Genomic DNA, 14134 nt, shown 5'->3' with positions numbered 1-14134 from the left:
CCTTAGAGATGAGGAAAAACATTGTTGGGTTTAGTCCTACCTCCGGTAGGGGTATCTCAAAAACTAAAGCACCTTTTGACCATTTGTCACTAGCCTATTTAGCGTGACGCAGAAGACGCAAATTCGCCTCGTTCGAGTGAATGACGCGAATTGAGCATTTCGCACGATATGGGCGTGAAGCGCGAATGGTGCTTTTTGTGCATTTAAGCGTTTGACATGAAATTCACCTCTGCTGCCCGAGTTGAAAAACTTTCCCGTTAATTGCGCCACGTTAACCAGTCAGAAGCCTGCTAGGAGTCACTCATTCAAAATGAGGAACGACTGATGTTGTCAGTGAGTAGTCAACCGGAGCTATATGAAAAAAGTTCATATTTCTATAGAGACAGGAATAAAAAGGACCTATACATATAAAACATATTAATAGATTAATTGAATAAAGGCCAAAGATAAGACACGTTTATTTTTACCCCAAAGGAATAATATTTTATCTTGAACCACTAAAGAGACATCAGAGCCAGCAGCAAATGTCAGAAGGTCTAGCCGAGGTGAGGCTGCTCTCAGCGGATACATGATTACTGAGCTCCTGCTGATTGCATGGAGCTCATCTCCGAGATCGGCGAAACACATTTTTAAATAGATGCTGTCTTTATAAATAAACTGCATATTTGAGTTTAAAACAACTTCATTCTCACTTGAATTTCACGCACGAATGAAGCAAATTATCGCAAAATGTTCAAGCGTCAAACTAGACGCAGTAGACATGAATTTGACGCTCTATTCGCATTTGGTGTGAACACAGCATTATGTTGACATGCGCTGAAAACCATCTCAGGCTAAGTAGTACACACTGATGTGACAATCAAAATAGAACATAAAAAAGTGGCAGTTTGATGTGCTTATTTAACTTTGTTAACAGTCAATCATGGATGCAAAAGCAAATGATGCAAATGGTGAAACAAACCTGAGGAGCCAAAGGCACCAAGTGCAGAGCCTAGCCCAACACCTAGAGATCCAACAGTGCTGCTGAAACCCAGAGAGGTGCTAGGAGGTGCCGTGCTTGTATGAGAGAATAGTGAGCTGCTCTGGGAGCTGGGTGCCACTGAGCCAGAGCCATAGAAAGAATTGGAGGGCAGGCCACTAGAGGGTGGAGGTGGGTGCTGCTGAGGTTGAGGCTGCTGGGGCTGTTGGCAACCCATGGACCGGTACAGACCATTAACAGGACCAGACATGTTGTTACCTGAACCTGATGCAGATGCAGCTGCAGCTAGATAACAGAGGATGGAAAGAAGCCAAAGGAGGAGGAAAATGTAATGAAACTAAACTGTAAACCAGTTTGGTCAACAGAGTAATAATAATAAAAAATACATTATTAAATACATTATTAAGTCCCATTAAGGTTTTTAATTCAAAAAGAACACAAAAGACAAGCATATTCACCAGCTTGTGCAGCTGCTGGGTTGATGAGGAGTGGGGTTTGGACCAGTCGGACATGTCCACCCAGGCCAGTGCGAGCTCCAGGACCCATAACCAATGCCCCAGTCTGATCATAGTAAGCAGCTGGAGCTAGAACTTGGTAACCTGATCAAAGCATAACAAACGGGTCTGAATCAGAGTTTTTAAAATGTTTTATTTCAGGGTTTTTTTTTGGGGGGGGGGGGGGGGGGGGCTCACTATTTAGGATAAATCACGTAATTGTGAAATCTACAGGCAAAAAAAGTTCACATTAACTAAAGACGGGGGGCACTTGTGAGCACCGCATGGATTAGACGCTTTCTCGTGGAGCTCCGTCAAACTCTCACTAAAAATCCACGCTTGCATCTTTTAAGTACAACCATGGGCAAACCTAAAGCTAAAGGGAAAACTATGAACCCTGATTCTCCTGCCAAAGGAGACAGTAAGACAACTTTATTTGTTTCAAGACGACGACGCTAGCAACCAAACCGAGCTAACGTTAACTACAGATGCAACCACCAGCACCAGCCAGACCTCAAGTTCACAACCCACTCTGGCTAACATCCTAGCGGCTATTGGAAAACTGGAAGAGGACATAACGGCCAGATTTAATGGCCTGGATTCAAAACTGCACCTCGTTCAAACCTCCCTTACCAACCAAGCAACATGTATTACTGATCTTGAGGGAGCAATGACCGATCATGACACCCGCATAACCAGTCTCGAGCGCCTCTGTGAGGAAATGATTGAATCCAACACAGCCATGAAGCGCAAATTAACTGACCTCGAAAGCCGCTCAAGACGGTCAAACATTAAAATCGTGGGCTTACCAGAGAAAGTTGAGAAGGGAAATCCGACTCATTTCATAGCCGACCTCCTGCCAAAACTTCTCGGATCTTACAACTTCCCCACTGGCCTGAAAGTGGACCGAGCCCATCGGATAGGCGCACAATCCTCATCGGCGCAGTCATTAGATGGAACTACCAAAATTGTCAAAATACAATTTTTTTTGTATAAAAACTTGGAAGTTTTTAGAATTGCATGGAAAAACAGTATGTCCAGCTATAGACAGGCTCTAAAAACTGCTAGGGCAGAGCATATACACAAACTCATTGAAAATAACCAAAACAATCCAAGGTTTTTATTTAGCACAGTGGCTAGATTAACAAATTACCAGATGCCACCTGATTCAAATATTCCACCAACGTTAAATAGTAATGACTTTATGAATTTCTTCACTGATAAAATAGATAACATTAGAAATACAATAGTGAATGTAGATTCTACAGCGTCTAACACTTCAGTTTCATCCATCGCACCCAAAGATACACTGCAGTGATTTACAACTATAGGACAGGAAGAGCTAAATAAACTTATCACTGTATCTAAACCAACAACATGTTTATTAGATCCTGTACCCACTAAATTACTGAAAGAGTTGTTACCTGTAGCCGAAGAACCGCTTCTCAATATTATTAACATCGTCGTTATCTTTAGGTCACGTCCCAAAAACAATCAAGTTGGCGGTTATCAAGCCTCTTATTAAGAAACCAAAACTAGATCCTAGTGTGTACTGGCAAATTATAGGCCTATTTCAAATCTTCCATTTATGTCTAAAATTTTAGAAAAAGTTGTGTCTGCTCAATTGAGCACCTTCCTGCATAAAAATGATCTGTATGAATAATTTCAGTCAGGTTTCAGGCCCCACCATAGCACAGAAACTGCACTTGTTAAAATTACAAATGACCTGCTCCTTGCGTCAGATCAAGGCTGCATATCATTTCTAGTCTTACTTGATCTTAGTGCTGCGTTCGACACCAAAGATCATGACATACTCATAGATCGATTACAAAACTATACAGGTATTCAAGAGCAGGCTCTAAGATGGTTTAGATCCTACCTGTCCGATCGCTACCATTTTGTTTTCTTAAATGGGGTGTCATCTCATTTATTATCAGTAAAATATGGAGTGCCACAAGGATCCGTCCTAGGTCCCCTTCCATTTTCATAATACATGTTGCCCCTTGGTAATATTATTAGAAAATGCGGAATTAGCTTCCACTGTTATGCTGATGATACTCAGCTTTATATCTCAACGAGACCAGACTAAACTTCTTAATTATCTAAGCTAAGAGAGTGTGTTAAAAATGTAAAAGACTGGATGACAAATAATTTTCTCCAATTAAATTAGGATAAGACAGAGATATTAATTATTGGACCAAAAAACACTACACAGAATCTTGTAGATTACAATCTGCAACTAGACGGATGTACTGTTACTTCATCTACAGTTAGAAATCTGGGTGTTATATTAGACAGCAATTTGTCTTTTGAAAATCATATTTCCAATGTTACAAAAACTGCGTTCTTCTATCTTAGAAACATTGCCAAGCTACGAAACATGTTATCTGTTTCTGATGCAGAAAAGCTAGTTCATGCATTTATGATCTCTAGACTGGACTAATGTAATGCACTTCTAGGTGGTTGTCCTGCTTCATCAATAAACAAGCTACAGGTAGTCCAAAATGCAGCAGCTAGAGTCCTTACGAGGTCAAGAAAATATGATCATATTACCCCAATTTTACAGTCTCTGCACTGGCTACCTATTAAGTTCGGTATCAGTTACAAATTATCATTACTTACCTATAAGTCCCTAAATGGTTTAGCTCCTGCGTACCTAACTAGCCTTCTACCACGCTACAACCCATCACTCACCCTAAGGTCACAAAACGCTGGACTTTTGGTAGTTCCTAGAATAGCAAAGTCCACTAAAGGAGGTAGAGCTTTCTCACATTTGGCTCCCAAACTCTGGAATAGCCTTCCTGATAATGTTCGGGGTTCAGACACACTCTCTCTGTTTAAATCTAGATTAAAAATGCATCTCTTTTGCCAAGCATTCGAATAATGTATTTCTTAAATTGTGAGTGTAGTTGCATCTGATCAAATGTGCATTTTTATTCATTAGCTTGGGTTAAACTAATTTTACTTTGTTGGATCAGCGGCTATGCTAATGATGTCTCTATTTTGTTTCTATGGCAACTAGGATTTACACAAGCTCCAGTCTGGATCCAAAACACCCGAGAAGAGATGATGCTGACCCTCAGAGGACCTCAGATGATGCTAACCCTGAATCAACAACAGAACTAACAATTATTGCTACATGTGTGACTGCATCATATAATAATTATTAATTAATAATATTGATAATGTTCATCGTCTAGCTGACTACGTCTTGTATTAAATTTTTTCTAAAAATCCTGTCAAACGTGCACAAACTGACAGTCACCACCATAAGCTACTACTAAATATTATAGAAACATAATTTTCTGTAAAGTTGCTTTGTAACGATTTGTATTGTAAAAAGTGCTATACAAATAAACTTGAATTGAATTGAATTGAGTATCATATAGATCAGTGGTTTTCAACCTGTGGGCCGCAGCCCCCTAGTGGGTCGCTATGGTTAACATATGTAAAAATATCATAATAACATAAGTCATAACATAATAACATCATTTCATATAATTAATTAAAAAAAATTATATTAAACTGTAACTATCCACTATCCGAGCTATCTGAATTGGTTTAAGAATAAATCACCAATTTATATTTTTGCTGCATATGCTACAGAACAACAAGGTCAAACATGCATAAATGGCTCATGTTGGCTCATGGCTCAATGTCAACATGTTCCCTCCTGACTATTTGCTCCGGTGACGAGCTGGATCTGGTTTTCCCATTTTGCTGAGCGGTGCCAGCCTGAGTTATTTTCTGTTCATTTCCAGTCCATTCTAGGGCTGTGTGATTATAGAAATCGTCATAAAATCACGATTTGAGCATGCGCCTTTTCTAAATCGCTTTATAGCACGATTTTCCGTGGCCCTGACCTCTCGCAGTATGGTATCCAACCCAGTCAGAACGCAACGCCCCTAGCGCGAGAACAGAACAGATTGGGCGTATATGCCTAACTCCATGTTCAAACACTGTCTTTGATCCGTCTTTTTTTCGAGCCCATGTTAACGGATATGAGCATTTACACTGCACGTGGTAAAAGGCTAGAAATAAAAACGAGAGAAAATAATTAATATCTAGCACATGAGCATGGAGAGAGTTGTGAGTGCACAGGACGCAGTTTAAGTGAGAGGAGACCCGTTTTGACTGTGCACACTCTCTCCGCACAAGAACAGCGTGTATCTGAGCTATCTATATTTAATGTGCTTTCGCCTTTCAACACCTGAGGCACCGCTACAATTAATGAGCTCTATGAACAATGCATGGCAAAAAAGAAAAAAATTCCCTGGACACAGGATTTGTTTATTTATATCTATTTTTTTTTTGCCATAAGTCTTTGTTACACCTTTACTATAGTGATTATTTTGACTTATGTCTGTTCTAGAAACGTTTCAACTTTTTGAAAAAGCTCTAATTGTTTCTCTTTTGGAAAAATGTTTCAAATTCATCCTGAATACATTTATGACTGTAAAGAATATCTGTGTGTGTCAAAATTGTGATTAAAATCGAAATTGCAAAATTGATCAAAGAAATTGTGATAGGTGTTTTTTTTATTTTGTCTATATCGCGCAGCCCTAGTTCATTCATTGGTTGTGTGGGCCGTGAGTTAAAAAAGGTTGGGAATCACTGATATAGATCACAAGTGCAGTATAAAGTACCTCAAGGCTCAGTACTAGGCCCGTTACTCTTCACGCTTTACATGTTACCCTTAGGAGATATCTTCAGGAAACACGGTGTTACTGATTATACTCAGCTCTGTATTTCTTTGCAGCCCAACAAAACATACCAATTTGAAAAACTAATGGAATGCATTGTCGATATAAACAACTGGATGACGAGTCATTTCTTACTGATAAATTCAGAAAAAAAACAGAGGTGTTAATTATAGGACCTAAAAGCTCTGCATGTAATAACATAGAATGCTGTCTAAAACTTGATGGCTGCTCTGTCAATTCATCGTCATCACTTAGGAACTAAGGGGTGCTATTAGATAGCAATTTTTCCTTAGAAAGCCACATTTCTAGCATTTGTAAAACTGAATTTTTCAATCTCAAAAATATATTTAAATTACGGCCAATGCTCTCAATGTCAAATGCAGAAATGTTAATGTTAAAAATGCATTTATGACCTCAAGGTTAGATTATTGTAATGCTGTATTAGGTGGTTGTTCTGCACGCTTGGTAAACAAACTCCAGTTAGTCCAAAGTGCAGCAGCTAGAGTTCTTACTAGAACCAGGAGGTATGACCATATTAGGCCTGTTCTGTCAACACTGCACTGGCTCCCTATCAAAACATCATATAGATTTTAAAATATTGCTTATTACTTATAAAGCCAGTTCTGCCTCCATGTTTAAATTTTAGTGGTAGGGGGTGGAACAATACACAGATGTGGAGGTCGGGGGTCATGGTTCAATACAATTTCGGTACAACAGGAAAAAAGAAAATCTATGCTCAATTTCGAATTATTATTTTCAACCTATATGTGAAAATACTAAATATTACATTATGTTTTATATATATATATATATATATATATATATATATATATATATATATATATATATATATATATATATATATATATATATTATATTGTTGATTCTGTTGGTATAAGGAAACACGCACATGCACACACACAAACATACAGGCACAAACACACAGAACTCAAACACAAAACATCAGTTCCAGCATTGCTAACAGTTGGTACTTTAAAAAAATAAATTACAGTGATTGGAACTGAAGAACACAACCTATAATTTACATAATAAATAATAGTTTAGCATTCAAATGTTACATCGCAAAAAATGGAAATATTATGGAATATTTGGAATTGTGCCAAATGAGGGAGGTAGGATACACAAGCACAAAGCTCCATTTCCCAAACAGTTGTGTGCACAAGCCTGAGAGTCACTTGAAGAGTCAGCACATGGTCACTGTCTAGTGGGCTTTGTTTTCAAGTGCGCAACTCACTTCGGTACAAATACATGTATCATTCCACCACTATTTAGTAGTTGTGAAAATTTAGGCAAGACCCCAGAGAATGTGACATATTAGTTATTTAGCATGAAAAGCCACTCAATGCAAAGTCCATAAGTATCTGCCTTCAATTATCCCAAACTAGCTAGAAATTGCATGTGAATCAGCATGACCATGAACTTTTCTGGGTGATCACTGGAAGTCGCTGGAACTGTTAATGGCCAAAAACACACATTTCTTCTGATTCCCAGAACACATAAACAAATCACACAGATGAACAGAAATGAAGCACAGCCAATGATTTAAGGAACAACCAACCCAAGACTACCTGCACAAGTTAAAAGAGGTAAAGAATGTCAAAGCATAACTCACCTGGCATGCCTGTGAAGGCCAGCGCTGGGTTTGCAGCAGCTGCAGCAAGGGACTCCTGCTGACTCTGTTGGCTCTGGCCAGGGGTCAAAGGTCGCTGACTGGTCCCTGCACGAATCACCTGGATTGGGAGATGGAAGAGTTACTTGAAGTAAACCACTAGCCTCTAATGCTATGTGTGTGTTTCATTAACTATTAATTTTTAGTAATGTCAGCCTGAGTTGGATGGATTTAAACTAATGAGCACTACACTGTTGGACACAAGCAGTGTGTCGCTGCAGATTGAACACAGGGATGAAACGATTTACTGTGAGCTGGTTGAAAATCAATTCAAATATGTGACATTTCAAATCGGATGAGATGCTAAACAATTGCAATTCATTTACAGGTAGGAGTTTATATGAATGTAGGCCATGTCTGAGGGGAACATATCTTTAGAAACATTTAGATGGTATTTTCTGTTTTCATCTTGCCTCTGTATAACGCTGGGCTGTACCGATTGAAGATTTTTCTGGATCAACTAGCAGTCATTCATTTGAATGTTTTATTAATGGTTTATTGGCCTCAGGTGTTTGCAGTGTGCAGTATGTGTATGCGGTCAGCAGCGAGAGCGCAATAAAATAACGCGAAAGCACAATAAAATAATGCATGAGCACGAATCTCTCTGTTCGCACGCAGATTTCATTTGCTCTGTCACAAAACCAGACGTGCTTGCTCAGATACACGCTGCGCGGAGAGAGTGTGTGCACTTAAAACGTGTCTCCTCTCACTTAAACTGCGTCCTGTGCACTCACAACTCTCTCTATGTTCATGTGCTAGATATTAATTATTTTCGCACGTTTTTATTTCTAGCCTCTTACCGTGTGCAGTGTGAACGCTCTGATCCGTTAACATGGGCTCAGAAAAAAGGCGCATCACAGACAGTGTGTGAACCTGGAGTTAGGCATATGCCCAGTCTCTTCTGTTCTCGCGCTAGGCGCAATGCATTCTGATTGGATCGGATAACATACTTCGGGAGGTCAGGTTTAGAAATCGCTCACGCTCAAATCGTGATTTTATGACGATTTATTTTGCTAAACCCTAGCATAGTGGCACTGCGTGCTACAGCGACTGAGTGCACGTACTGATATGAGAGAGGCTCTCACATGTAACGAAAACCCACCAATTCACTATCTCAACTAATTAGAATACTTCATAAGACCAATAAAAAAAATAGTTTTTGTGAATTGTTCAGTACAGGTCCTTCTCAAAAAATTTGCATATTTCGATAGTTCATTATTTTCCATAATGTAATGATAAAAATTAAACTTTCATATATTTTAGATTCATTGCAAACCAACTGAAATATTTCTGGTCTTTTATTGTTTTAATACTGATGATTTTGGCATACAGCTCATGAAAACCCAAAATGCCTGTCTCAAAAAATTAGCATATTTCATCCGACCAATAAAAGAAAAGTGTTTTTAATACAAAAAAAGTCAACCTTCAAATAATTATGTTCAGTTATGCACTCAATACTTGGTCGGGAATCCTTTTGCAGAAATGACTGCTTCAATGCGGCGTGGCATGGAGGCAATCAGCCTGTGGCACTGCTGAGGTGTTATGGAGGCCCAGGATGCTTCGATAGCGGCCTTAAGCTCATCCAGAGTGTTGGGTCTTGCGTCTCTCAACTTTCTCTTCACAGTATCCCACAGATTCTCTATGGGATTCAGGTCAGGAGAGTTGGCAGGCCAATTGAGCACATTAATACCATGGTCAGTAAACCATTTACCAGTGGTTTTGGCACTGTGGGCAGGTGCCAGGTCGTGCTGAAAAACGAAATCTTCATCTCCATAAAGCTTTTCAGCAGATGGAAGCATGAAGTGCTCCAAAATCTCCTGATAGCTAGCTGCATTGACCCTGCCCTTGATAAAACACAGTGGACCAACACCAGCAGCTGACATGGCACCCCAGACCATCACCGACTGTGGGTACTTGACACTGGACTTCAGGCATTTTGGCATTTCCTTCTCCCCAGTCTTCCTCCAGACTCTGGCACCTTGATTTCCCAATGACATGCAAAATTTGTCCAAAAGTCCAGTGCTGCTTCTCTGTAGCCCAGGTCAGGCACTTCTGCCGCTGTTTCTGGTTCAAAAGTGGCTTGACCTGGGGAATGCGGCACCTGTAGCCCATTTCCTGCACACGCCTGTGCACGGTGGCACTGGATGTTTCTACTCCAGACTCAGTCCACTGCTTCCGCAGGTCCCCCAAGGTCTGGAATCAGTCCTTCTCCACAATCTTCCTCAGGGTCCGGTCACCTCTTCTCGTTGTGCAGCGTTTTTTGCCACAATTTTTCCTTCCCACAGACTTCCCTCTGAGATGCCTTGATACAGCACTCTGGGAACAGCCTATTCGTTCAGAAATTTCTTTCTGTGTCTTACCCTCTCGCTTGAGGGTGTCAATGATGGCCTTCTGGTCAGCAGTCTTACCCATGATTGCATTTTTGAATAATGAACCAGCCTGGGAGTTTTTAAAAGCCTCAGGAATCTTTTGCAGGTGTTTAGAGTTAATTAGTTGATTCAGATGATTAGGTTAATAGCTTGTTTAGAGAACCTTTACATGATATGCTAATTTTTTGAGACAGGCATTTTGGGTTTTCATAAGCTGTATGCCAAAATCATCAGTATTAAAACAATAAAAGACCTGAAATATTTCAGTTGGTGTGCAATGAATCTAAAATACATGAAAGTTAAATTTTTATCATTACATTGTGGAAAATAATAAAATTTATCACAATATGCTAATTTTTTGAGAAGGACCTGCATGTTCATTTACTGTACATGTACTCAAAACTGGTAGTCACACCTTTTCCTTTAATTACTGCCTCAATTTGGCGTGGCATGGAGATGATCAGTTTGTGGCACTGCTGAGGGTGTATGGAAGCCCAGGTTTCTTTGACAGTGGCCTTCAGCTCATCTGCATTTTTTTTTCTGATTTTCCTCTTGACAATAGATTATCTATGGGGTTTAGGTCTGGTGAGTTTGCTGGCCAGTCAAGCATACCAACACCAAGGTCATTTAACCAACTTTAGGTGCCAAATCCTGCTGGAAAATAGGGCTATGTAATTGGGAGAAAATATCTAATTGCAATTTTTTTTTGACAGATATTGCGATTGCGACTGTGAATTGATTTGCAATTTTAATTTTGCAAAGTCAAGCTTCAGCTTGATATTGTCAATAGTGTGCAGCACAGTATGGGTATCGTTACCCTGCTTAAAAAAAAAAATAAAAAAAAATAAATTAGAAACCATCACAGAAATGCATTAAAACAATTACAAAATTATTATAATTTTTTTATATTACCTTATTTTATATATATATATATATATATATATATATATATATATACAATTTTAAGATCATAGTTTTCAGTGATAAAATGCAACACTGTAACACTGTTACTGCTGGAGTAATTTCAATGTGCTGTTTTGAAGTACGTTCATATTATATACGCCTTAAAACATTTCAGCGCACAGCATGCCAGGGTAGCCAGGTTTTCAAAACAAAACCTCCCAATTACTATTCAAAACTAGCCCAATAGCATTTCAAAAGGGGGTTTACTGGTATTCCAGGGGGTAAAATACACGTTTTATGGAGGGGTTCCTTAAACCACAGACTTGGCAACACTGTAGCATGCAAACTTGATGAAGACTGCACTTAGATGTGTTCGATTTGAAGTAGTGCTGATTAGATAGATCAGTGTGTGTCATCAAAGTACTGCTTTGTACTGAATTCATTCAGTGAGCGCACTCAACAAAACTGATAAATTTCAGCGAGGACTCATCTGAATGCTTCTGTTTTGTCATTGCATCCGTTAACTCAACAGAATTGTGTGTGATTAGTTAAACTGCGCAACACTGTAAAAACACCTAAAATGAAATATGGCACAACATAATTTACAACATTGTCTATTCATATATATATGGAATTATTTTACTGAAAAATTTTATAAAACATTATTGTTGCACGAAAGTACATTAATACAATGTGAGAGCGTGAATCTCTCCACTCGCGCACAGATTTCCGTTGCTCTCAGATATATTCTGCACACTTGAAATGTGTCTCTCCTCTCACTCAAACTGTCTTTTGCACACTCAAATCTCTCTGTGCTCATCACTATAGATATTATTTTCACACCTGAATTAAACGTTGTCAAAAGTTATCAAACAATCAGATTTTAAAGATGGATCTGTAATTTCTTTACAATTTAATACTACTTAGTAGGGCTGCACGATGTGTCGTTTAAGCATTGATATTGCGATGTATGAATCCACGATAGTCACATCGCAGGATGTGCGATGTAGGTTGTCATAGTTGATCCCTTATTCGTTAACTGTACGGGCCAGCTGCTCCCCGGCCCTTGACGAATGTGATTCACCGATTAACTGCACAGCTTAACCATCATAGAGTGAAAGTTTTGACAGGGCAGAGAGAGAGAGCGCGCGTGAAAGAGCATGTGAGAGAGAGAGCGCGAGCGCGCGAGAAAGAGAAACAGATGAAGAGAGAGAGAGAGAGAGCCCCGGCTGCACGCTCACCGTCTTCAAACAACACGAGCGGTGTCTTGCTCTCTCTCCCTCACGCATATCAATCAATTGTCACAATGGTGTCGATGTTTAAATAATTTAAAATGAGAATGGAAGTGTGCTCACCCCATTTTTGTTTGTAAATTAGATTTTATATCGCAATATATATCGCTGAAAAATAAAATATTGCAATGTCATTTTTTCCCAATATCGTGCAGCCCTACTACTTAGTCATAATATTATAAATGAATCAGGTGTTTGGATGATTTGTAAATAACCTTTAACAGTTTGGTCAAACCATTTTGAACAATTTATCTAAAAGAACAAAAAAGCATATGATTCTTAAAATTCATGTGGTCATATCAGAGCAAGCTCCAGACCATAACTAATGGTGGCACACGGCTTCCAATATGGGGGCACGCAATCAACAACAATAACATGCAAAAACAAGGCATAAAACCAACCAATACCGTGCAAGTGGACACCCATTCAGCTAGTACAAACTGTCAGCTCATTCCCCATATAAAAGAGAAGAAAATCACAAACTAATCAGTATTACCATAATCATGTCACAACAAAAACAAAACATATTGACAATTATATGCTAATAACATTCTAATAGCCACACTTCACATTTAAGCTTACATAAATTAAATGCATAATTTACCTTTTAAAAAAGCTGAAGGCAGCACATGTAGATTTAAAAATTTCGCCTCATTGGCCCTAATCACAGAGTTTAAGCCAACCGGTGTTTGCGTGATGTCAGATGGAGTAGGTGGTGCTGGATGATAAGGCAGGTTGCTAATAAGGCCTTGCAGAAGCAGAATCGACAACAACCTCTTGCCGCCGGCCCTGGGTCGTATGCCTATATATTTGTGTACTTTGATGTTTTATATATATATATATATATATATATATATATATATATATATATATATATATATATATATATATATACATATATATATATATATATATATATATATATATATATATATATATATATACATATATATATATATATATATATATATATATATATATATATATATAAAACAAACACTGTATTAAAACAAAAATTATTGTTATACATTGCATCATTTACAACTATTTTTACATTTGTTGTTGATTTGAGGAGTTGTTACTTATTGCCATCATACTAACTGAGAATCTGTTGCTATGATTTTATATTCAGTTGAGGTATCTATCTGACATATGACATAACATTGATGTTTTATATAAAGTCTTTGGGTCCATAGGCAATAATATATTGTTTTTAGATAAACTGCTCAGAGACCAACCAGTTGGACAGAGGTTATGTGCAAATCATCCAAGCACCCAAATCCTGGCCATTTCTATTAACATTGCTAAATATTATTAAACTGGAAAGAAATTAAAGATCCATCTTTGATTGCCTAAAGAATTCCAGGTTCAGTTCACTCAGCCAAAAGCATGATGTAAATAATATAAATGTAACAAATACAAGGAAATGTAACAATTTAAAATATATATATATATATATATATATATATATATATATATATATATATATATATATATATATATATATATATATACACACATATACATATATTTTTTTGTAGAAAATCAGAGTGACTGGAGCAATGATGCTAAAAATTCAGCTTTTAACTACACTCACAAGTGAATATAAAATTATTTTGTGGGATTAATTAAAAAATTCTAAATAAGCTACAAACATAAAAATCTATACATTTATTTTGCCCTCACATTCATTCTTGTAACTCT

At 38.0% G+C, this 14134-nt stretch overlaps 1 protein-coding gene across 10 annotated transcripts in view; it reads right to left on the bottom strand.

Annotated features, from left to right (window-relative positions):
* The window catches only part of pum2 (pumilio RNA-binding family member 2), a 128795-nt gene that overhangs the window by 37221 nt on the left and 77440 nt on the right, over positions 1 to 14134 (bottom strand). For 9 of the 10 annotated variants that reach the window (XM_026291543.1, XM_026291534.1, XM_026291538.1 and 6 more), the window contains 3 exons: positions 7810 to 7927; positions 1438 to 1578; positions 962 to 1264 (listed from right to left, as the gene is read on the bottom strand). In XM_026291543.1, the coding sequence (XP_026147328.1) occupies positions 962 to 1264; positions 1438 to 1578; positions 7810 to 7927 (562 nt within the window). The remainder of the gene's footprint in view (positions 1 to 961; positions 1265 to 1437; positions 1579 to 7809; positions 7928 to 14134) is intronic. The other variant, XM_026291542.1, reaches the window with a different exon arrangement.

The sequence above is a fragment of the Carassius auratus genome, chromosome 20 (assembly GCF_003368295.1).
Source record: "Carassius auratus strain Wakin chromosome 20, ASM336829v1, whole genome shotgun sequence".
Classification (NCBI taxonomy): Eukaryota; Metazoa; Chordata; class Actinopteri; order Cypriniformes; family Cyprinidae; genus Carassius; species Carassius auratus.
The sequence above is the reverse complement of the archived record's forward strand: the minus strand, read 5'-3'. Positions and strand labels throughout refer to the sequence as shown.